The sequence below is a fragment of the Hemicordylus capensis genome, chromosome 6, assembly GCF_027244095.1.
Source record: "Hemicordylus capensis ecotype Gifberg chromosome 6, rHemCap1.1.pri, whole genome shotgun sequence".
NCBI lineage: Eukaryota > Metazoa > Chordata > Lepidosauria > Squamata > Cordylidae > Hemicordylus > Hemicordylus capensis.
Window position 1 is genome coordinate 21,844,930 of NC_069662.1, and position 26,363 is coordinate 21,871,292.

Consider the following 26,363-nt stretch of genomic DNA (forward strand, 5'->3'; position numbering starts at 1 on the left):
GTTTGATGCAAGTTCACATGGCATGCCTCCGTGTATAGTTCATGTTGGGGAAGCTGACCCTTGAGTTATCCAAGCCCCAAGTAATGAAGGGTTTTAAACGTTAGCAACAGCACTTTTAATTTTCCCCAGAAACATCAGGAGCCAGTGCAGTTCTTTAAGAACTGGCAAGATATGTTTCCATCACCTGATCTTCCCAACAAGCAGCCTAGTGACTCCAGTATTTTGAGCTGACTGCAGGTTCCAAACAGTCTTCAAAGGCCGCCCCATGTGCAACATATGGCAGTAGTCCAAAAGTGTAGCAAGGGCAAAGTGGGCCCATGTGCAACTACTGGACATGGGCTGGCCCCCACCCCGGCAGCACAGCTCCCCCACATGGCAGCGTGCAGCTCCATTTCCCATCGTGGCACCTTGCCACCACCAATATCGCTCCTGGCCCGACCACTGGCCTCTACCCCACTCCACACCACCATCCAGCTCCCGACCAGATCAGGAGCAGGAAGCTGCTTCTGACCAAGTCGGGAGCTGGATGGGAATGAAAGACCCGCATGTGCCCTGGGTCTACATCAGGGCGCGTGCATGCCTTCCATTACCATCTGGCTCCTAGCAGGGTCGGAAGCAGCTTCCTGCTCCTGGCTCAGCTGGGAGCTGGATGGAGGTGCAGCCGGGGAGGGCAGGAGCTAAGGCAGTGGCCGCTTGAGGAGGGGCTGGGGGCTTCCACACTCCAGTGGGCCCATGTTCCATGGACATGTTCCATGGACATAAAATATGAAATAGGGGGGATGCCAAAACGCATTCCTCAGCCTTGGAGAGACACTATTTTACATAGCATAGCCTTGCTTCTGAGCATGTGCTGAGGGCCTTGTTCCCCTCCCCCTCACTTAACCACAATCACCTTGACCCCGTTTGAAATTAGGTGGGCAAGTTTAAACTCTCTTGGCAGAATAATTGTCATCTTTGGCCATATTTTATCTTTGTTTATAACTTTTGGGCTTCAAAAAATTTGCCCACCGCCATGACTCAGCTTTCCCCCACTTTCCCAGTTCATGTGCATCTCAGACTGATGCAGCAAATTTTTCTGGATGCGATGTTGGGAAAACAATAGCAAGTCACATTTCTTGGAGGCTGGCCTGGTCCCTCCAGGAAATGCCAACCAAGTACTGTAAGCTGAACAGCTATTGCATCAGGTTTCGAGAGGGGGGCATATTAAATTACAACTACCATCTACCCCAACCCCCTCCCCCCACCCCATGATGTTTGTATTGGCACAAGGCCTCTATCTACCAAGCAAAGTCCCTGTGAATCTTCAAGCGAAAAGGGACAGGTTCCAGCTGAGACTGGTCTAGCAGCAGCGATAACATGCCAGGGCAGCGTAACCAGGTAATGGGGCGCCCATGCATTGCTCAGCCCGTAGAGAAGGGTGCAGGCTTCTCCATGGGCCACCGGGCTCTGTCCCAAACACATGGCTCTGGAAACATATTATAGAGCAATGACTGCCCTGCTGAACCTATGGCCGACTTGGCTGCAACAGAACAACGTGGCCAGAGCAAATATTTGTTTCGCTGGCTGTTTTATTGGCAGAACGCAGAGCCCACAGCAAAACTCAGGAGAAAAACATTAATCAGAGATGTGGGGACCAGGCCAGAGCCAGAGAGACTAGCTCTGTTCCCATCCCAGGGCGGATTAGCACATAGGCAAAGTAGACCCTTGCCTACAGCGGCAACTTTCAAGGGGCATTTGGAGGGGCGGCAAATTTCTCGCTGCAGCACATGTGTGGGTGACTGACGGTGGCACTTTGTGCTCGGCCTGCCTCTGGTTCAAAGAGACTTCGCTAACCCTTGCAGGCAGCAAGGGTGAGAGATCATGGTGGGCCCGGTCTTGATCCCTGGGGTTTTGCCGGCTTGCTCCATGCTCCTCCCTCCGTCCCTCTCTCTCATGGGCTCACACCGTCTTTTGCACCCATCCCCACCTGAGCTGCCGGAGAGCTGCAGCTACCTGGACTGAACTGGGAAGGCAGGCGGCAAGAGCCTTGCAGCATTCCCAGTTCAGGCAAGTTAGCCGCAGCACTCAGGCAGCTCAGGCGGGGTGCAAAATATAGCGTGAGCCTGAGAGAGAGGGACAGAAGGAGGAGCATGGAGTAGGCCGGCAAAACCCCGGGGATCCCTTCCTGAGCAGAGAGGGTTGTCTCTACATTAAAAATAAACGAAAAATAATGTTGGTTTTGATATTTTGAAATGAGGCCAAGGGGCATTGATTGATTGATTGATTGATTGATTGATTAAATGCCGTCAAGTTGGTGTCGACTCTTAGCAACCACATAGATAGATCCTCTCCAGGATGATCTGTCTTCAACTTGGCCTTTAAAGTCTCTCAGTGGTGCATTCATTGCTGTGGTGATCGAATCCATCCGCTTTACTGCTGGTCGTCCTATTCTTCTCTTGCCTTCAACTTTTTCCAGCATTGCGGACTTCTCAAGGGAGCTGGGTTTTTGCATAATGTGTCCAAAGTGTGATAGTTTGAGCCTGGTCACTTGTGTCTCAAGTGAAAATTCTGGATTGATTTGTTCTATGATCCATTTGTTTGTTTTCCTGGCTGTACATGGTATCCTCAAAAGTCTTCTCCAGCACCAAAGTTCAAAAGCGTCAATGCTTTTTCTGTCTTGCTTTTGCATCCATACAGCTTTTGCATCCATAGAGTGACACTGGAAAAACCATTGTCCGAACTATTCTAATCTTTGTAGGTATAGACACCTTTGTAGGCATAGGCATCTAAATATCCTTTCCAAGGCCTTCATTGCAACCCTACCAAGTGCTAGTCTGCGGTATATTTCTTGACTGCTGGATCCTTTACTGTTGATGGTCGATCCTAAAAGGCAGAAGCTATCCACCACTTCAATGTCTTCATTGTCAATTCTGAGGCTGGTTACTGTACCTGTTGTCATTAGTTTAGTCTTCTTTACATTTAGTTGTAGTCCCATTTTTTCACTGTGCTCCTTGACCTTCATTACTAGAACTTGCAGATCATCCGCATTCTCAGCTATCAGAGTGGTGTCATCAGCGTAGCACAGGTTATTGATGTTTCTTCCTCCAACTTTAAAACCTCGCTCATCTTCTTCCAATCCAGCTTCTCTCAGTATATGTTCAGCATATAAATTAAATGAAGAATGAGAAAGTATACAGCCTTGTCTTACGGCTTTGTTGATCTGGAACCAGTCTGTTTCACCATGTTCCTTCTGGACTGTGGCTTCCTGTCTATGTATAGGTTTCTCATGAGAACAATGAGATGTTCTGGAACGCCCAATTTCCTAAGGCTATTCCACAACTTGACATGGTTTATGCTGTTAAATTATGTTAACTCAATGGCTGTGGTGGTTTTAAGAGCCAACGTGCTTAATAAAGCGTTTACAACTAGGGTCTAAGCACACGTATTTTGCTGGATTTGCATCATTCAGTGAGGGACAAAACATATAGCTCATGACAGAAATATTTTCTGCTCCAGATTGGTGCCTATGCTTCAGATTCTTAAGAAAAGCAGAGAGCGAAGGAAGGACTTTCTGGTCAGGATACAGAGGGCTGGGGTCAGGCCACTGCTGGCCAGAGTCAAACAGAGGAGGAAGGAGAAGGGAAATTAGGAAATGGGAAGGTGTTCGGCTGTCTTTGATGGGTCGGATAGTTGCCACAAAGATGCCTTTACTTCCAAGATTATTATTTCTGTTTCAGGTACTGCCAATTAAACTTTCAAAATCTACTATGGGTAGATGGCAAAAGATTTTAAACCTTTTTATTTTTGCTGGGAAGAGATCTAGATTTTGTAACAATGCATTATATAGGAAAGTACAACAAGGTGGTATTGGAGTTCCAAATTTAATGGCCTACTATGAAGCATCGCATCTTAGGGATATTCTGTGGTTAATAGTAGATCCGGAAGCTAAATACTGGGTGGAGATGGAGGTTCTTGAAGAACATCTCGGTAATATTAACAACTTAGTACTGATATTTGAATTTATTGAGGGTTCTAAATCTGTTATAAATCCATTTTTAAGAACCATTTTTAAGATCTGGGGGAAATGGCATAAAATTCACACACACACCCCATATTCCCCTTATCAATTTTTAGTCATCCTAAATTTCCAGCTTTAGACTCACCCTCTCGATTACTTGATGTCTTTGGAGGTGTTGCACATAGATTAAAGGATTTTTATTATTTGGATAAACCAATTGATTTAGAACCAATTTGAGAGAAGTTTATGAATAAGCATTACTCTTGATTAAATTTTCTTCAGTCTCAGTCCTTTATTTTTCATCGTGATATAGTTAAGCAGGCTAATAGGAATTTGACTATGTTTGAGGAATTAATATTAAAGGCTTCAGAAGTTTCTAAGGGATTCATTTCTAGATTATATGAGATCCAAATAATGCAAACTTCTGATCCATTAATTGGCCTTAAGTTGGCCTGGGAAAATGACCTAAAACAAACTATTAGCAACTCACAATGGAATGGAATACTGAAATGGAAGCCGGTGTTTTCTACCTCTTCCCGAATTAGAGAGAATTTTGTTAAGCTCTTTCACAGGTGGTATTTGACCCCTTCTAGATTATCCTACATTAATAAGAGTTTGTCTCGCTGTGCTGGAACGGCTGTGGAAATAGGGGAACATACTTCCATCTATGGTGGTCTTGTCCCAGTATTTTCTGCTTTGGGACAGAGGTATTTTTAGAAATGGGTAAAATTACACAACAGAGGTTAGATATGAGACCAGAGTTGGCTCTATTAAATGTATTTTCGGGAGCTAATTTGGCATTATTGTCTAAGGTTCTTATAGTTTTTATGTTAACTGCAGCTAGATTATCCATTGCACAATACTGGAAGCATAAAAGCATGTCTTTGACATCTTGGTATCAGTCTATGTAGCATATTGCCATATCTGAAAAATAGACCCATATTATTCGTCTTTGAGCGGGTCAAGCTAATTCTGTTCACAAATCAAGAAAATTTTAGTCTTTCTCCTCCATCTAATTATTTACATATCTGGAAGAATGGTTAATGAATGTCATTATGTATCAGTTTTACTATTCATGTTTATGTATTGTCTTATTAAATACATTTTTTTAAAAAGCAAGAGGAGGAAAGAAGGAAGAAGGGAAGACCCGATCCACCATGCTCTCTCATTGGCTCCCAGCAATGCTAGGCTCTGCTTTCTTTGACTGTCACTCTGCCGCTGCCAGCCCTGCAAAGCCTTATGGGTAATTGAAACCGAACTTCCTGTATCATTCCCCCTCCTTTCCAGTCCATATCTCCCTTCCGGTCTCCTTTCCAATCAATGGAAAGGCAGCTGATGGAGAGAAGGAGGAACAGTGGCTTGCAGGAACCGCCAGCATGGGAAGAGAAAGTGGGCTTACAGCCGGTGTTGGAAATTCTCTGTGGTGAGAGAATCCCTTTCTCATTATAGCAGAGTGCACAGAGGCACAACACAGCAGATATTTAGTTAGGCATGCGTGTATGCTGAGAGTAAAGTAACTTGGAGCCAATTCATAGTTTCAAATTAATATAAAAGGCATTTATTAAGGAACTCCATTCTAGATAGGAAAGTGAGGAGTTAGGATCTCTAATCTATCTATCTAGCTGGATGCAGATGGATTCTGCATTTTCTCTGCACACATGGTGCAGGGAGAGAGGCTTGCCATGTTGCAAGGTAGACGGGCAGGTAGGGAAGAGAGAAAGGAAGAGGAAGTTAATCCCTAAGAGTAGCAATCTACATTTCAAAGGGATAGCATCAGAGCAGTGGAGAAGCGATGACCAATGTCTTGACTCTCTAGCCCTCTGACTTACTAGTCTGTCCTCCACTGTCTGAGACAAAGAGACAGTGCAAAGTCCTTTAACTTCCAACAGCCGGCTAGGAGGTGGTGTGGAGAGAGGGCAGGCTGCTGCAGGAGGTGGTGCTCCACACTGGGTACTTCATGCTGGGTTTCGTATTGTGCTCCATGCTGGGTTCCTTTGCAGGCTTCTCCCTCCCCAGGCTCTGGGCCGGCACTGCCATCCCTTGGAAAGACAGGCAGAAAGGTAGGGAGGATGGCGAGCCAGCCAGCCAGAGCCCCAGCCCGGCACCCACTCCCCACGGAGTCCCACCTGCAGAAATAGTTTTTATGATGTTGGGATTCGGGACAGAGGGGCGGCAAATCTTTGGTTGCCAATGGGCGGCAAAAACCTTAACCCACCCCTGTTCCCATTCCCTTCAGATCTAATCTCCCTCCAAGAGCAAGGGTAGGCAACCTTAGCTCTCTAGCTGTTGTTGGACTACAACTCCCATCATCCACAGCCACAACAGCTGAAGAATCAAGGTTGCGTACCGCCATCCTTGGGAAGAGAGCTGGTCTTGTGGTAGCAGGCATGACTTGTCCCCTTAGCTAAGCAGGGTGTGACCTGGTTGCCTATGAAAGGGAGATTAGAAGTGTGATCACTGTAAAATATTCCCCTTAGGAAATGGAACCGCTCTGGGAAGAGCATCTAGGTTCCAAGTTCCCTCCCTGGCATCTCCAAGATAGGGCTGAGAGAGATTCCTGCCTGTAACCTTGGAGAAGCTGCTGCCTGTCTGTGTAGAGCTAGATAGACCAATGGTCTGACTCAGTATATGGCAGCTTCCTATGTCCCTATGTCCTAGGAGTCCAGGACTCCTGCTTTCTAGAGCCAGCCTAGGCCAAATTGTCATATGATAGTCCTGCACACACAAATCTGAAAATCTGAATGTAAGCAAACAAAAACAAATGTATACACATTTGAAGTTGCCTTACACTGATTGGTCCACGTAGATCAGTAATAGAGCTGTCCTCACAATTATTATTAGGAGGAGAAGCTTCCTACCGTATTTTGTAAGCTGTGCATGCTTGTAATATTTGGGACCTTCTGCATGCAAAGGAGATGGCTCCAACACTGAGGTACCATCCCTCCCTTCAATGGTTCCCTTGAGACTTATAGAAGCTTTTTTCACTTTAATAATAACTGAAATACCTGGCGTCCTCACTTCTGTATAAATCTGTAATTTTTAGGGGGACCATCTTCTAATTAGGTAAATACAGTAATAAAATAAGTTTTCTCCAGGTTTTCAGTTTTCTCAGTTTTCTCCAAGACCACCTGGAGCGGTCTAAAGTTTGAATATAAAGTGTGAATATAGCTCATGTCATTAAAAATTCCATAATGCCAATAATATCCCAAAGATTAATGCAGTTCATTGTCTTTAAAAATTATAAAACCTAAGGGGCATACATTCTGACTAAATTACTTGGTGGAAGTTCCATTGAACTTAATAGGACATGTTAGTGATGAATGACATAAATTTAAATTTGACAAAATGACACCCAAATCTATTTCTCTATATCGACCTCATAGGGAAATGGCATAACTTTCCTAAATGCCTGCCTGGAGGCAGTAATGGGCTGGATGAGGGATAACAAACTGAAGTTGAATCCAAATTAAGACAGAGAAGCGGTTCTGTGCACACCCCTAATGAACACACGCATGGACAGCAAGGTGATCTCATAAGGGTACTTTCCATGCGGAAAGTAGGCTAAGAAATGACAACACATAGATGAAATCACCAAGTACATCCTTCTTCGTTGCCTGTTTTATAGAGACATCTGCAATACCCTTATTTTCCTACTACTTACTATGTTTCCAGGCCACACATGCCAATTCTACATCTCCCTATTACTCTCTGTCCTTTTCATCCTATATAATAAGATGCTTGGTGTCTGCGTCCGTGTCTTTTTTGGGTGTTCTGCGCATGCGTGGTGCACGTGCGCAGAACACGGCGAGGGAGACACGGACGCAGGTGCCGGACGCCATATTGGCCGGGTGGAGGAGAAGCGGCGGGCCGAGGAGAAGCGGCCACCGCCGACGCCAGGCAGGGGGAGGAGCAGCGGCAGGCCGAGGACAAGCCACCGATGCCGGACGGCCAGGCAAAGCGAGGAGGTGGCGGGGGAAGCCAGGCGAGGAGGCAGCGGCCCCGGCCGGAGGAGGCGGTGTGCCCAGGTGGGAGGAGGTGCCGGGGGAGGGCGGAGAAGGCTACTAGCACCCGTTAATTTAACGGGCTGAAAGATACTAGTAACACATAATGTTGTCAAGTTCTGTGTGGCAGCGTGCAAAATTTGTCCGTGTCTGACCGCCAGCAAGAGTTAATCAGGCCCGACACAGCTCATACCTATATCATAGCCTTATTCTTGGTTACTCAGCCTTATAGCTTTTACTGTTTCAGCTTATCATTTTAATTTTTTAAAATTAAACAGTATGCTACTGTTCTTATCATGTTTCATTTTTATTTCACTTTTATTATATTTCACTTTTATTATAGTTTAGTTTACAGTTACTGCCCTAATTCTATCACTGCTCTTATATTTTATTACTTTTATTATAGTTTACCGTTACTGCCCTAATTTTATAAACTTTTACTGTTGTTTATAGATCTTCTTAGATTTTAGTCTTTAATTTTATAGTTATATAGTTTTTATGTCATTTAACTCTATAGTTACGGTTTCCACAATTTCTTGGCATAGAAGAAATGTCTTGCTTGTAATGTTATATTATTATTTATTATTATTCATTTATTACATTTATAAACCTTCCCATCCAGAGGCTCTGGGTGGTGTACAACAACTTTTAAAAAGACATAAACCCCACAATTAAAACAAAACAATATAAAAACAATTCAAAAATGATTAAAACTATTTAAAACCAATTAAAATACATTTAAAAACAACAGCTGTTATAGTTGTTAATTTCATAGTTTCTATGTTATTTCTACCTTATGCTGGTCAACTTGCATTTTGGGCAGTATACAAATATGTTCAATAAATATTTTAAGTAAATAAATAAAGACCAAAATAAAAATATTGATTGACAATACATAAAAAACGAATTGTGAAACTTTTCAAATGCCAAAAAGTTAACAAGTGTCTAAATCTGAGGCCCCCTTTGAGCCTGAGACCCTCTGACTGCTGCTGCCTCTCTAACTGGCTTTGCCCAGGGTCCACATCAGCCTTGCTCTGTGTGTGTGTGTGTGTGTGTGTGTGTTTAGGCCATAGAACATGCTAACAAGCCACCCACCTATGTTCCCTCCCCACTACCTCAAAAGCCAGTCCCCTCTTTTTGTTATGATTGCAGTAAACACCACCAGATGGGACACAGATGGGATGCCCCTATCTGCATTTGGCCAGTTCTGTATCCTATTCACTCTATGTCTTGTTCAGGCAAGCCCCCCTCTTCCTGTTTGGTCTGAAGAAGACCAGGTGGTTTGTCAGGAGGAAGTGGACATATATTGGCCAAACAAATGTTACAATCTGAATGGTGTTTGTTGTAGTTTTATGCCTGAGATTTCATAGGAAGTGGATAGACTAGAACGGCTGGATTCTTTTTGTGAGGAGAGTTGGTTGACAGAAGTGGTGTTGAGTGGGCGGAAAGGGTTTGCTTGACAGTAGCTACTCCACTCTGTCCCTTTCCTCCCCGTCCCCTGAGCTATAGTAGAAAAGGCCTAGGACTGTTAGATCCCCAGAATGATGGGATCTCAGCCACCTATTCTGTCTCCTCACCATAAGACAAACAACTTCTCCTCCTCCTCCTCCTCAGAGGCAAGATTCCTCTAAATACCAGTTGCAGGGGAGCAACAGCAAGAGAGAGGGCATGCCTTCACATCTTGTGCCTGTGGGCTTATTGGGGCGCCTGGTGGACCACTGTGTGAAACAGGATGCTGGACTGGATGGGCCTTGGGCCTGATCCAGTAGGGCTGTTCAGGGCTGTTCTTATGATGTTGTTGTTGATGTTGTTCTTGATGTTGTTGATCTTCTCCTCCTCCTCCTCCTCCTTCTTCATGTTGTTCTATTAGTAGTAGTAGTAGTAGTATTTTCTTCTTCATGTTGTTCTTCTGTCATCATCATCATCATCTCAATTTCTATACCGCCCTTCCAAAAATGGCTCAGGGCGGTTTACACAGAGAAATAATTAAAAAATAAGATGGATCCCTGCCCCCAAAGGGCTCACAATCTAAAAGAAACATAAGATAGACACCAGCAACAGTCACTGGAGGTACTGTGCTGGGGGTGGAAAGGGCCAGTTACTCTCTCCCTGCTAAATAAAGAGAATCACCACGTTAAAAGACTTGCCTCTTCACCAAGTTAGCGGGGTAACTATAATTCTTGAATTTTTCCATGTCTCTGAGATCTCTTCCTTCTCTAGGATACTGTTAAAGAGTGTTTTCATATGAGGAATTACAGTGTCTTTAAATGTTTTATAGAAAGAAGCTCCAAAACCATCATGTTATGGTTTAACATGTTTGCCATGTTTAAGTTTGTCAATAATATGCACAAGTTCCTGGTCTTCTATTGGCTTATTAAGAAATGCTTGGTGTTCTAAATTAATTGGTTTAATGGGAATGAATTTATATGAGTTAGTTCTGGATTGCTTGAAGTATAAAAAGAGCCAAAAATTTCTTGAAAACATCTATGATATCTTTACTTGAGGATACAATTCTTCCATTTTTAATGCTACCAATAAAGTTATTTTGTTCTTTCCTTTTTAAGGCTCTAGCAAGTAATCTTTATCTCCAGGTTCGTAATAATGTTGTTTTGTATATGCCAGCGCTGTTTAGATATTTTCTATCTTGAAAGATTCAAGTTCTGCTCTTTTCCCCACTAGTTTTCTAAGAGTGGAATCATTAAAATACATTTTGGGTGCTTTTTCAAGGTCTTCTATGTCTTTCAGAAATCTGAGTTAATTTTTTCCCCTTTTTAAAAAGAAAGATAGATAGCTTCATTAATGAGGACGCCCCTAAGCGCAGATTTCATAGCATCCCCTAAAACAGATTGAGATATATCTGAATGAGTATTTTCTTTGAAATAATGTTTAAGGTTATCTTTTACTTTGCCTGCTATGATCTTTTTAGGCAACAAATTAGGGTTAAGATACCACATTGGGGTGCGTGGTTGGGAATCATGAAATAATAGGGAAGGTGTCATGCTGCCATTCATAGCCCCTTTTAGGTTTTTTAGCCATTCCTGAGAAATGAACACATAGTCAATACCTGAGTAGGTTTTATGTTGTGCAGAGTAATATGAGTAATCCCTATTTCCTGGATTATATTCCTTCCATGAATCTATCAAACTATGCTCTGAAATTAAATCAAGAATATTACTTTTACCTTTTTGTGAGGAGTTATGGTCAGAGGTGTACCAAGACTGGAGTGGGTCCAGAGACGAGATTTTAAAATGGGCCCCTTGCCTTGCTGCCTTCCTCTCCTTCTCCTGGCCCCATGTCTCTGCTGCAGAAGAACATTAAAGACACGTGTAATATAGTGTAGCATGTTAACAGAGGTCAGGAGACTACAATTATAAGGTGTAAACAACAGCAGAACCAAATAATAGAACAGTATCAACTGTGTGAAATACAAGGGGGCTACCACAAGACCTGCTCTGCTCCCCTTCTGTGGGTTCCAAAGGAAGCTTCTGTTTCAAGCTTAACAATTTCTGTCAGGGCTGTAGCATGGTGGGATTTTTTTTAAAAAAACACCAATATTTTTTCATTTGTTCATTTAAAATGAACAGTAATATGAACAATGCATCACATTTAAAATATACAAACAAAATTCAGCGTTATTAATATCAAAAAGGGCATATAAAATATCCACATCTTTTTGAACTGAAACATTTCACATCATATCATCTTTTACTGCTCTGATTCCCCGCCCTGACCTCCTTGCTGTTTCTTCTCCAAAAATCATCCTCTGCTAACACATTCATCCCCATCCTCTTAATTAGGAGGCAAATTCCACCAGCACCCTCTTCTTGCAAACGAGCGTTTAGTACAAAGGACTCCGTCTCCATCGCTGCCCATCTCTCAGCGGCAACAAATCTTCCTCTGCTCTCACAGCCTCACTCACCAGTTTTTGAGGGAGTAGGGAGGGAGAAACACACAAAGAAACAACAAAGTTTCTTTCGAGAGGAGAGCTGGTCTTGTGGTAGCAAGCATGACTTGTCCCCTTAGCTAAGCAGGGTCTGCCCTGGTTGCATATGAAAGGGAGACTAGAAGTTTGAGCACTGAAAGATATTCCCATTAAGGGATGGAGCCGCTCTGGGAAGAGCATCTAGGTCCCAAGTTCCCTCCCTGGCAGCATCTCCAAGATAGGGCTGAGAGAGATTCCTGCCTGCAACCTTGGAGAAGCCGCTGCCTGTCTGTGAAGACAACACTGAGCTAGATAGACCAATGGTCTGACTCAGTAAGTATATGGCAGCTTCCTATGTTCCTAAAGTCTCCACACTTGTCTCCAGCACGGGCGCCTCTTCCCTTCCTGCCTTCCCGTCCCTCCACCACCTCGGACGGCCTTGTCTGTGGAGAGAGGGCAAGGACTGGCCTTGGGGGCCCCTCAGAGACTGTGGGCCAGGAGACATTTGTCTCCCTTTGTCTTATTGATGGTACGCCCCTGGGGTGGTTACACCTATTCCATTTGGGGTTAAGTGTCTCATTCCCCAAGCCATTTACATTAAATGGAACTATTTTTAAATCAGCCGTTGAGTCTCAATAAACATAGCTAAGAGGGCCCAATCACTGTGATCGCTCTTGTGTAGCCTATTGTGAGCATCAGATCAAATCAGCATACTGGTCTATAGATATTAACATGAACATACAGCAAACCAAACAATCCTTCAGGAAAGGAATCCACAACTGGCTCTATCCACCCCCAGCACAGTACCTCCAGTGACTGTTGCTGGTGTGTGTGTGTGTGTGTGTGTGTGTGTGTGTGTGTGTGTTAGTTAAGAATGTGAGCCCTTTGGGGACAGGGAACCATCTTATTTATTTATTATTTCTCTGTGTAAACCGCCCTGAGCCATTTTTGGAAGGGCGGTATAGAAATCAAATTAGTAATAACAACAACAACAACAACAACTAGACAAACATCTGCCACACAATACACCAGATATAACTGTAGTGGAGAAGAAAGAAAAACAAGTTAAAATAATCGACATAGCAATACCAGGGGATAGCAGAATAGAAGAAAAAGAAATAGAAAAGATCACAAAATACAAAGATCTACAAATAGAAATTGAAAGGCTGTGGCAGAAAAAGACCAAAATAATCCCAGTGGTAATTGGCGCCCTGGGTGCAGTTCCAAAAGACTTTGAAGAGCACCTCAACACCATAGGGGTCACAGAAATCACCATCAGCCAATTACAAAAAGCTTTACTGGGAACAGCCTATATTCTGCGATGATATCTATAACAATTGACAATAAAATTCAGCCATCCCAGGTCCTTGGGAAGGACTTGATGTCTGGATAAAACAAACCAGTCAATAACACCTGTCTGACTGTGTAAATAAATAATAATAACTAGTACTCCTCACGGACAAGTCTGAAAGACTCACTGAACCTATGGAAGAAACAGAGGGACACGGTTATAACGTACATACATAACATACGTAAGTGTTATTTTACAGTTTGGGGGCCCGGCTTGCAGTTGAGTAATTAAGTCCTTAAATGGACTAGGAGTATTATAGAGTAAGTTGCTTCATTTTCAGTATTTATTTTCAAGTCATTAAAAGTACAATGTTATTCTAATTGAAACTATAGGGGTCATTCTGCAAAAAGGTGGTATGAATTTTGTGCGTTTCTTTATCTTCTTCTGTAGAGACTCTTGAGCATAGTGAAAGGATATCTAAAGATTCGAGGCTCTCATCAGCTTCGGTTTTGTTTTCGGCCACTAGGAGTTTCCCTTTGTGTTTAATCATTAATTTGAATGGATGGCCCCATCTGTAGGAAATTCCTGCTTTTTGAAGTTGTTCTGTAAATGGCCTGAAAACCTGTCTTTTCTTTAAGATTTCTGAGCTCAGATCTATATTTGGATGGCTGTTCCATTGTGTGTCAGTGAGCCTGTAGTGGAGAGAGCATAAAAAAACTTTTCTTTCTGGTTGAATCTGGCAAAGCAAATAATATCATATCTTGGCTGAGAGGGATTTTGAGCTCTTTAGTCCAAGGCACTGTAAGCTCTTTTTTCGATGTCATTGGGTATTATCTTTAGCTCTGGGCATTTGTCATTGATCCAGTTAAAGATAAATCATGTTGTTACCTCCTTCAGTTTCTGCTATCCTGCGGATGTGGAGATTAATCCTACAGTTCCTATTGTCCAAATTCTCAAGCTTAGATCTTTGTTTGCTGCCATGAATTAACCTATCAATGCTAACTTTCAGTTTCAAGCTTAAGTTCAAGGCCTCTTCAGCCATTCGGGATATGCTAAACAGTTTTACTGTCAGTAAGATCAGAAAGCTTAGAGTCGATAGGCTATAAGGCTGCACTAGTCTCTGTGGCTAGGTCTTGCCTTAATTGCTGCAGTCACAAGGTAAAATCAGAATCTGCCAAATTGTCTCCTGGCAGCCTGTTGTTCTTTGAGTGCATTGTTGTGGCTTTCGCCATCTTGGGGTCTATTTTCTCTCTCTTCCAGTCAAGACTGTTAGGACACGTTGGGGGCGGGGGTGGGGGGAAGAGTTCAAGCTGCTTCTTTTTGGGCGGGGGAGGGGGCAATATATCATGCCTGGAACAATGTTGTGTTCCAGGATGGAGTTGGCTTGCTCAGGTTGCTTTAATTGCTCACCAGGCCTCAGAGCTCAGATACTATGTGACCATCTTGCTGGCAAGCAAGCCATGCCCCCAGAAAAAGTTATTTTCAACCAATAATGTGACTCATGTCTAGGTTTCCACCCTTGGGACTCCCATAAATCTATGTTGGATACACATGTGGGAACTTGCTTAATTGATTTTTAAAAATTTCAGTTGAACCACCTCTGCAGAGACAAAGTTAGAGTATGGGCCCAATTGAGCACCATATAACAACTATGCCAGTACTTTTGATCTGAACAGTTTCAGTGAAGCAGGAATATATTGCCCTCCTTTAGAGTGAGGAAGAAACGGAGGGAGGAATCTTTATTACAGACCAGAAAAATCACAACCCAAACTTCTGATAAATGCATTATGGAAGAGCAATCAGCTATTGCTGAGTACTACAAGCAGTCATGTAAAATTTGAAGAAATTGCATCATTCTGATCAGGTAGTACTGTAAATCTTGAAGATAAAAGAGATCCATATGGCCTGGAAACTTTAGAGTAATAAAATAGTTAATTTTTTAATTGCAGTCTTAAACCAGCATAAAACATTAACTTATACATTGCAGTACAATATATGTAATAAAATAGAATTTTAAAAAGAAAGATAGAAACAAACTTACAGACTGTAATACTTATTTGGAATTATCAGTTAGCAAATATTTTGACGGTGGCCTGCCTTATTTTTAATGCTGCTGCACAGAATTTAGCAACCTGATGAGTAATATAAGGACTTAAATCAAATAATAGAAATTCTGCCATTTGATAAGGAGCAGACTCCCCAGGCATGTTCAACAAAGGTGTAAGAAAGGTCAACCTGACATTGTTACATAGTTCACAACAAAGAATCACATGCTCTAACATTTCTACCTGATTAGCATCACAAGGACAGAGGCATAGATGGTATGGAAGTTTTTTTCCATCTACCCTCAACTAGAGCACCACCTTAAGTGGTGCGGTGGGGAAATGCTTGACTAACAAGCAGAAGGTTTCCAGTTCGAATCTCCACTGGGACTATACCGGGCAGCAGCGATATAGGAAGATGCTGAAAGGAATCATCTCATACTGCAGAGAAGGAGGCAATGGTAAACCCCTCCTGTATTCTACCAAAAAGAAAACCACAGGGCTCTGTGGGCGCCAGGAGTCGAAATCAACTTGACGGCACACTTTACCTTTACCAACTAGAGCAAAAGGCAGGGCATTAAATCGTGCCAGAGAGAATCCTCTACAGTGGCGAAGCAGCCGCAGGGATTACAAGGTATCTAACATGCTCATTTAAAGGCAATAAAGGGTCTGTTTAAGTGTTGCCTTGGCCCTCTCCAGCCCCATAGATAGAAGCTGTGTGGGCGAAAATCCTAGTAAAGAGAGCATGGGCGCAAGACCAACTGGGGAAAGGGAAAGCTTAAGCCAATAAGTTAGCATAGCTAGCCAAAATTTAGCGGAAACACTCACCAAGCTGGCCTCTAAGCGTAAAGCCGCATTAGAAGCTCAGCGTGGGACCTGGAAAATAGCCCTCAGGAATTTTGACTGTATTCTCTCTAAAGTAGTGATATTGGGAGGAAGACCTAATTGGGATGCAGTTACTCTTTAGAGTAATAATAGGTCAGAGTAGCCTGGGCACTCTTTTGTGCACCTTGGGTCATTTGGTTCAAGTGTGTATCTCTCCAACCAGATGAATGAAAAACTACTCTTAAATAGTTAAAACATTTAATGTGGTCTATTTTATTACAATTAATGACCCATCTGTGCTTTTCAGCTCTCCTGGCAGAAGTCCTGGTCTTTGTTTTTTGGTAGTTAATCAGCAAACCTTCATCTTAACATAATTGTGCAAATACTCTTAAAACTCTTTTAAACCCTGCAACTGTCTGTGAGAGAATAACCATATCATCTGCATAAAGCAGTACTGGATTATGTATTTCGGCCAGATTAGATGGGTGGAATTCTTGTTTGTCACTGTGATTATATAAGGATTAAAGAGTAAGGGGCAAGCATACATTCCTGCTTTAACCCATGTGCTGTGACAACTGAATCAGTTAATAGGCCATGCCACACCTGACACTCAGCTTTGTATTAGAATAAAATTTGCAAATTAATAAGAGTCTTATGTCAGTATTGGTAGCCATCAATTTCTTCCATAACTTCGCCCTAGGGATAAGGTGGACTTGAGATCAATGAAAGCTGCATATAGAGCCATTTTAACACCACATGTAGGTTTTTCTACCAGATGATATAATATAATTGCTTGGTATATCGTGGATCTCCATGGTCTAAATCCTACCTGTTCTTCAGCCAAAACATTGTTGTCCACAGTCCAGTCATATAACTTTCCAAGTAGATGTTTGCTATAGGCGATAGTTGGTCGGATAGGAACATAGGAAGCTGCCTTATACAGAGTCAGACCATTGATCCATCTAGCTCAGTATTGTCTACACAGTAGAAGGATTCCTCTGATCCTTCCTCTGCCCTTTCTTATATATTGGGGCCATGATTGCCAAGCCCCAGTCTTCAGGGATATGCGCACGGGCATCAATATATGTAAAAAGTGTCACCAAAATTGGCACCCACCAATTGATATTACTTTTGATTACCTCTGAAGGGATAAAATTGCAGCCAGGAGCCTTGTTATTTTTTAGTTGTTCCATTAAACATCTCACTTCATCGACTGATAAAGCAGACCATGAGGGAAGAATCTCCACAACTAAGTCTCCCTCTACAGGTTATTTATTTATGTATTATTTCTCTATGTAAACAGCTTTGGAAACCTTTGTTGAAAAGCAGTCTATAAATATTTCTTGTTTGTTGTTATAAACAAATGTAAAATCTTGTTGGGCACATAAGGATAGAAAATACACTTTCCAAGCCACCACTGGTATGTGGCATTAGAGTCTGATACCCGGATTTAATTACCCATTCTGATTATATGTGTGGGTCCAGTTATCTGGGGTCCATTCAAATATAGCATGTATCCCCAGGAATATGTAGGAAGAGTTAAGGGTCATATAAATTTTAGTACAAATTTTAGCCCCCAAAGGGGGTCACTATTGGGCAAGCCCAAATTAGGTGTGTTAGATATGCCCCCAGGGAGCCATATCTGCAGCAGTTATCAGTAGTCATGATACCCAAAGCATGAAAACGAGCTGGGGTCCAATATGCCCTAAGCATCACTTTCTGCTGTATAAACTGCAAACTCTGATCAACTGATGAGGCTTTTATTGAAGCCAAAGCCAAATTCCATTGGGATGGTGGTGTTTTCACTTTTAGCTCCAGTTCCCATTTTAATCTGGTGTTATCTAGATTTGGAAGAATAGCTTCTTTCACAGTAGAAATTATTCAAAGGTGTTTAGATCAAGTTTTCTGATCTATTCTGATCAGGGGCGTAACTACTATTAGGCAGGGGGAGGCGGCTGCCTTGGGGCCCCCACGCCTCGAGGTGCCCCCCAGAGACAAGTCACATGACTATATATTGTGAAGTAAGTGTGTGTGTGTGTGTGTGTGTGTGTGTGTGTGTGTGTGTGTGTATCAGCGAGGGGCCCATTTAAAAATTTTGTCTCTGGGCCCACTCCAGCCTTCTTATGCCCCTGATTCTGATTCATTTAAATGAGAGCAGGTACAGTGATTCACACAAAAATGTTGTATGTATTTGTTTGTTTGTTTGTTTATTAAAAGATTTAATATACCACCCAATCCACAGACTCAGGGCGGTGTACAGGCAAAAACAGCATCCAAGATTTAAAACTGAGAGGGGGGCGCAAATGCCTGGTGGAAAAGAAACGTCTTCAATAAGATCTTAAAGGCTGAAAGGGAGGAGGCAGACTGAATCTGGGTGGTGGGGGAGAATTCCAAAGTGAAGGGGTGGCAACAGAGAAAGCCCTTCCACAGGACCTAGTACTACGGAGCTCTCTGAGATCAGGGACTGAAAGAAGGGCAACCTGAGAAGATGTCACAGACGGGACAGAACTGTCCAGGAGAGGCGGTCCAAAAGGTAAACAGGCGCTAAGCCCTGAAGGGTTTTAAAGGTAAGAACCAGCACTTTGAATTGGACCCAGAAGCAAATAGGTAACCAGTGCAGCGACTGCAAGAGAGGTGTCCCACTATCATATCTCCTAGCGCCCATAAGCAGGCAGGCCGCCGCATTCTGGGCCAACTGAAGCCTCCGGGTCATCTTCAAAGGCAACCCCAGGTAGAGCATATTACAGTAATCCAGACGAGAGATGATGAGGGCATGAGTTACCCTTGCCAGGGCCTGCCGGTCAAGATAGGGCCGCAACTGGTGGACCAGCCAAAGCTGGGCAAAGGCACCTCTGGCCACAGCCTCCACCTGCTGCTCTAGCAGGAGCCACAAATCCAAGAGGATGCCCAAGTTGCAGACCACCTCCTTCAGGGGCAGCGCAACCCCGTCCAGGGAGAGACTCAGACTCGGCAATTGGCCAGATCAAGGAGTAAGCAAAAGCAACTCAGTCTTGGAGGGATTAAGTCTGAGCCTGTTTTGGCCCATCCAGACCCCGACAGCCTCCAGACACTGGGCAAGCACAGAAACGGCATCTCTGGAGTGGCCTGGGGTGGCAATATACAATTGAGTATTATCGGCATATTGATGGAATCTCACCCCAAACTGACAGATGGCCTGCCTCAGTGGTTTCATGTAGATGTTAAAAAGAATGGGTGCGAGAACTGAGCCCTGAGGCACCCCACAAAGGAGTGGCCACAGGGCAGAGCACTCGCCACCAATACACACCGACTGAAAGCGCCCACTAAGGAAGGAATGGAACCACTGCAAAACAGAGCCCCCAATACCTAACAGGCGCTTCAGAAGGCTACCATGGTCGATGGTATCGAAAGCCACTGAGAGATCTAGAAGGACAAAGAGAGGGGCGCTACCCTCATCAAGATCATGATACGTCATCAACCAGAGTGGTCAATGCCGTTTCCGTGCTATGCCATGGCCTGAAACCTGACTGACAAGGATCTAGAAAACCAGCTTCATTCAGAGCTCTCTCAAGCTGGGCACATACAACCTTCTCCAAAACCTGTGTGTAGAGATATATCTATATCTGAATGAAGATATAATTTAATGTCTGAATGGGCTAGGGTGTTATTTAATTTTGCAGCTGCTTCAGTTGAAGAGTGCCCTACAGTGGTGTAGCTAGGGGAATGGGCCCCCCATGTTTGTCCCCATCTCTGGTGCCCCTGCTGTTCAGGGGGTTGTGTGCATGCACAGCGCACACACCAGAAGCACCCCTTTGTGTGTGACATCATGTACCAGGAGGTGTGGCCAGAGCCCCAGAGGGCCCAGAAGAGCACTGTAGGGCTCATTGAAAGCTGATGTTTGCTTGCTGGGTAGGTGTATTTTTCTTTCCCCTGAGTGAGGCACACAAAGGAAAATATACCCACCCAGCAAGCAACTGCCAGCTGTTAATGAGATCTGGAGAGCTCATGCAACCTTTCTGGGGCTCTTACCACATCTGCTTGCATATGGAATCACACACAAGGGGCATGGCTAGAGCCCCGGAAGGGCCATGCGAGCCCTCTGGAGCTCATTTCCCAGCCATGTTCATTGATGGATGTGTGTTTTGTTCACACACCCAGCAATGAACACAGCTGGGAAATGAGGACCAGCTGGAGCGGGGCGGGGAGGAGCGTGTCAGGCGGCCCCCAGGAGCTGGGTGGCTCGGGTTCTTTGAACCCATTCACTTTATTACAGATCTGCCCCTGGTGACAAAACGAGACTCATTAGGCACTTCTATTGGAGTCATTTGATAAAAGAGTTTTCTCCGCATCTTGGCTTTATTTTCTTCTTTAAGTTCAGAAATCCATCAGTGTGAGAAAAGAGCGGGGTCCTAAAACTAGACATTCTTGGCCCACACACCAGCATGAACAATCTGTATGCTCTGTTGTAATGAAGCTGGTAGTTTCCCCATAGACAGAGATCAAAACCAGAGGCCTTTCTGGAAAGGTTCAAATTGGCTCAATAAATATAAATGTGTTTGACCTTCCCTGATGCCTGACGTGGAGTTTTATTATAGCCAAGACAAGATTAATGAGACAGTGGAAGGGTTCCCAATAAGAACAGCTCGCTTGTGAGGGCATTTTGATACCTGAAGTGGAACATCCAACCCACACCCCCGCCCCATCCCAGTAAAAATAATAATACATTAAATCTTTAATAATTGACTAGTCTTTACTAGTGTCCAAAATCTGCTGTATGAGGCAGTTTGCATCACTTTGCCTAACAACAGGGCTACACAAACCCTGTTGCTGTTTAACCAGGGTCGTTATAGTTTAAAATGGGTAATTCTCTTGACCCGTGGCATTGATAGGTAGCCACTGAAGCCTTCTTAGTGCGGAAGATTCTGGTGGTTGTCCTTAGGTCACGAGAAACTTGCTTAGAGAAGCCCAGGGGGTGGGGGTGGAAATAAGCAACCCCTGAGGATTCTGTTAAACCACGGTGGTCTGCAGCTCCTGCAAAGCCTTTCAGGGGCAAACTACATGTTACAGGGAAATACTTTGACTAGAACTCCACACAGTTTTTTTCTGTCTCAAAAAGAGGGGCAGGTGCATTATTTGTATTGGGGCCATGGTGATGTGGGCAGAGCAGGAGGTAATTCCCCTTGAAAGCCCTAGTGGTGTTTTCTCAACCCTACCTGGGTAAGTGGGCAGTCCACATGCCTGTGATTAACACAACAGTGGCATGGGGCGGAGGAAAGCAAGGGGGTCAGGCTGGGGGAAAGTGAGGGGGAGCAAGTTTTGCCTGTTCATAAGAATATAATAACAGCCCTGCTGGATCAGGCCCAAGGCCTAGCCAGTTCAGCATTCTGTACCACACAGTGGCCCACCAGATGCCTCTGAGAAGCCCACAGGCAGGAGTTGAGGGCATGCCCTCTCTCCTGCTGTTGCTCCCCTGCGACTGGTATTGAGAGGCATTATCCTGATGCTGGAGGTGGCCCACAGCCACCAGATTACTGTCCTTAGATTACTAGCCACTGATAGACCTGTCCTCCATGAATTTGTCTAAGCCCCTTTTAAAGCCATCCAAGCTGGTGACCATCGCTACATCCCGTGGCAAAGAATTCCATAGATTAATTATGCACTGTGTGAAAAAGTACTTCCTCTTGTCAGCCCTAAATGACCCAGCCTTCAATTTCATGGGATGACCCCTGGTTCTCGTGGTGTGTGTGTGTGTGGGGGGGGGGGTTCTTTCTGTCCACTTTCTCCACTCCATGCATCATTTTATACAACTCGGTCATGTCTCCCCTTAGCTGCCTCTCTTCCAAATGCTGTAACCTTAGCCTCATAAGGAATGTGCTCCAAGCCCCTGATCACCTTGGTTGCTCTGATCACTTACCGCCCGCCCACCCCATCCACTCTGCCCACACAGGCCGCTACTGGGGTATGTTATTACAAAAGGAGGCCAGAAAACCCATCAGCGAAAGAAATAAGGGGCCAGTTCACACATTATGTCTGAACTGGCCCTGCCTACATCTGAACACTGATGTGCATGAGCACAAGCACAGAGGCCTGCAGCTCCTGCTCAGCTTTTCAGGAGCAAACTATATGTTACAGGGAAGTCCTGTGACTAGAACTCCTCACAGGTTTTGTTCTGTCTCAAAAAGAGTTCCCTGATAACAGAGGCACCTTTTAAAAGTGGTGATTCTCTTTATTGAGCAGGGGGAGAGCAACTGGCCCTATCCATCCCTAGCATAGCATCTCTCCAGTGGCCGTTGCTAGTGTCTATCTTATTTTTCTTTTTTTAGATTGTGAGCCCTTTGGGGACAGGGAGCCATTTTATTTACTTATTTATATCTGTGTAAACCACTTTAGGGACTTCTGTTGAAAAGTGGTATATAAATATTCATCATATGTGCACCTCATAAGAACACAAGAAAAGCCCATCTAGTCCAGCATCTTGTTTCCCACAGTAGTCCCCCAGATTCCTCTGGGAAGCCCACAGGCAGGAGATGAAGGCATGCCCTCTCATTGCTCCTCTGCAACTGGGATTCAGAAGCATCCTGTCTCTGAACTTGGAAGTAGCCTATAGCCATCAAGACTAGTAGCCATCGATAGATCTGTCCTCCATGAGTTTGTCTAAGCTATCCAAGCAAGGGGCCATCACCACATCCTGTGGAAGAAAATTCCATATAACACAAGAAAATTGGAAGAGGCTTAGGTTCCCCCTCCCAGTGTGCCATGTCCCCAATAGTATTATATACATACCTGGGAGGAGCCTAAGTAAGTACTGGAGTATCGGCATGTTTACGTCAACTTCAACAGCAGCAAAAGTTGCACTATGATAAAGGGACTGCCGCTTCATGTATTTAACACACACGTACACACACATCATATTGCTATTTAGTTGTTCACTGTTCTTTTGTAAGAAAAGTGAATGGCTCTACATGCATAAGGTCTGGCCTACACACATGATGAAATATCCTACATGTCCATGCATGAATCTTGTATGTAGCTCCATCATGTAAGATGAATGCACACAGTTATGTCATTGTACATACAAGCAGGAAGCAGCAATCAATTCACTTCAGTAAGCCTACACAATTTTCATTCTTACACACACACACACACACACTCTGAGAAATTGTCTGATATGTAATTGTTTTGTCAACAAATTTAATTTCTTTTTTTTTTAAGGATTTGTTTTATAGAAGAGAAAATGGATTTTTATAAGAAATAATTTAATTTCTTATAATTTCTCTTGGGAGGTATTAGCTAGTCTGGTTGTTTTCCAGTGATTCTAAGTTAGAATGTTAGTTACTAGGGCAATACAGACCCCGGCTTGATCTGATGACTGCCTCTATTTAATCGGGAGTTCTCAGTGAACTATTAATGCAATGTACATTATCTCTTAGTGCTAGACACTCTTACAGGTGTCTTTGTAGCGCAAGCATATCTTTAAAAACCACAGTTCTGTAGACTGTAGTATCTCAAACTTTCTTTGAATCTACTTCATCTACAAAGCCTAGACCTGTCCCCTAACTAGGATCTCTCTCCCTCCCCTTTCCATCTCTGACACAGTTTTGCACCTAGTCCTTGTCACTGTTTCTTTGCTTCCGTTTTTAAACAAATCTCTCCCCCTCCCTCCCCCCCCCTTCTTCCTACATCTCTAATATGAATTAGCCTGGATTAGGAATTAACTCGAATAAGGACAATTATACTGACTCTGCTTCCTCTTACTAGCCTCAACCTGGCCCATAGCTAACTAGGCTCTCCCCACCCCCACCCTATGTTCTTGTCACTTTTTAATCATCTAGATTTTCTTTGCCTCAGACACTGTTTTTCACTCAATCCTTGTCAATGTCCCTTCTCTGACACAGTTTCACAACTAGTCCTTGTCACTGCTCTTAAACTTTCATTCTTGCTTGCTTGCTTGCTTTCTTGCTTTCTCTATCCTCAATAGGACTTGGTCAGTAATTTTGATGCATTTAATTAGTGTGTGTTAGTTGATTGCTAAAGAACCAGAACTCTCATTTCCTAGTGAATACACAAAATACAAACTCCCCCCCCCCCCACAAGCATCAGATAAATAGAAATTGCATCTGTCAGCCTACCTGTGCACACACAGACACACACACAAAAAGCCTCTAGTGGACATAGATCTGATGAACACTCAACGGTTAGACCACACCATTTGAAGGGCCCAGTCCTGCCAGTTTTTTGGAGAACTGGTTAAAAAAAAAAGCCTTGTTTCTTAGACAGCAATGCATTGTCACTGCATAACGAAAGAGATCATGATTTTAGTGTTTTTAAGAAGCTGTACTTATCAGAATGTATGAAGTTGTCCTACTTATACATCACACACAAAAAGCATTTTTATTTATTTATTCATTCATTCATTCAATTTCTATACCACCCTTCCAAAAATGGCACAGGGTGGTTTACACAGAGAAATAATAAATAAATGAGATGGATCCCTGTCCCCAAAGGTATCACAATCTAAAAAGAAACAGGATAGACACAAGCAACAGTCACTGGAGGTACAGTGCTGAGGATGGATAGGGCTGATGTTTCAGGGGCCTCTCAGGATAAAACTCCAGGCTAGCCTCATCACAGAGACAAAGAAAAGATGACCCAGCATTAATTGTAGGGCAACTTTTCTTTTTAAAAGGGGAAAACTTTCAACTTCAGAATCCATAGTACAAAGTTAATGTGTATGAGTTCTTAAAATCCAGAATATACCCTATTTAGTTAATCTGAAGAGCATTTTCTTTTCTCTCTAAAAAAAACAACCCTGCTCTGGGGCTAACCCGGGGGGTGCACAATTCAAATGTTTTGATAGGCTGGAACCAACCACAATGGTGTTCAGTGGTCAAGGTCAATTTTCAGCACATTATTGAATTAAAATTAATTATTAAAAATATTAATGCAAGCAATTATTAGATAGTTGTGGATCTTTCCCCCTTTGGCAAGGGACCCACACTTTTAACTAAGAATCATGGCCAGAAAATAGAGCCTGTCCCTTGCTCAGTCACTGGGGCATCTAGTGAGATCTCCCTTAAAAAGTGCCAGCCCCAAACAAATGCAAAATCCTCTCCTCTCTCTAAATTGCTGTCGATTTCATGTTGCAATCCTAGTCATGCTTACTTAGGAGTAAGCATGACTGGAAGGCTGTGGGAATATTTCCAAGTAAACATGCACAGGATGGTGCTGTAAGGCAGTTTCAGAGAGGGCAGAGGATGAAAAGATGAAGAAGAGGGAACTAACCCAAAGAGTGGCCTTGGGGTGCTGTTGCTGCAAGTTGTGCCAATCAGTGGACCCACAAAAAAGTCCCTGAGGGCCTGATCTGGTCCCCGGGCCTTATGTTGTGCAGGCCTGGCCTAACCCTTGCTCTGTGCATGTCTGAACATACACAGTCCTGTTCGGGGTGTGGGGGGGGGCGGATGTCCAAACATGGGTGTTTGTTCTGCATCTGCTCTGGGCATGCCTGAACATGCCTGGACATGGGGGTCTGCCTGGGCATGTTCTGTGGAGGCTCTCCACTATACCCTTAGGAGGCTGTGGCTTCAACCTGCCCTTAGTTAGAAGCTTTCGGCTCCTTCCTGCTGTTATGTCATCATGCCCTTCGAAAGGCAGGACTTCAACCTGCCCTTACTAGGCTCTGGCTTCACCTTGCCCATAGTTCTATGCCCTTACTAGGCTCTGGCTTCACTTTGCCCTTACTTAGGCTCTGCCCAGGTACTATAGGGCTCTTCATTGATATTTGGCCCAAGAATTTCTGCATTGCTATGCGAGAGGGTTTCAGAGTTTGCACAAGTGCTGAATTCTAAAGGGAGAAAAGAAAAGACTATTAGTTTAATGTCATTTTTTCACACACACACACAACCTCAAAACCTAGAATGTAAAATATATTTACCTGTGGCTCACCTGCCATGGTTGCCAGAATCTCTTGCCATATTTCCCTTGTCTCAGCTTGTTCTTCAGCATAGATTTGGACAGGAGGTCCTTCATCATCAGAACTGGTGCTAATACAGCTTTTTCTTGGCTTAGGTGTAGAATCTGGCTGATTTGTTTCCAAATTAGGGCTCTGAGGAGATTCCATCATCAAACCCACAAGCAAACAGTAGAATGGTTAACTTTATGCAATGGGGGGCTATGCTACAAGCCTTGTAGGATACTCCATGCAGCAGCAACACTATAGGCATTGAACGGCTGGCTGCTTACTTCCTATAGGTCCTCACATGTCAGGTGGGTAGGGCTCATAGTACAGGAGGCTCTGGGCATGCCTGGG

The 26,363-nt window shown here is 43.7% G+C and overlaps 1 protein-coding gene across 1 annotated transcript in view; it reads right to left on the reverse strand.

Moving 5' to 3' along the window:
- The window catches only part of FGF21 (fibroblast growth factor 21), a 35,958-nt gene extending 21,530 nt beyond the window's left edge, over positions 1-14,428 (reverse strand). Inside the window, exons 1-2 of the mRNA XM_053261820.1 lie at positions 14,100-14,428; positions 11,180-11,299 (exon numbers count right to left, since the gene is read on the reverse strand). Coding sequence (XP_053117795.1) covers positions 11,180-11,299; positions 14,100-14,253 — 274 coding nt within the window. The 5' untranslated portion in view covers positions 14,254-14,428. The remainder of the gene's footprint in view (positions 1-11,179; positions 11,300-14,099) is intronic.
- Positions 14,429-26,363: the final 11,935 nt, after the last annotated feature.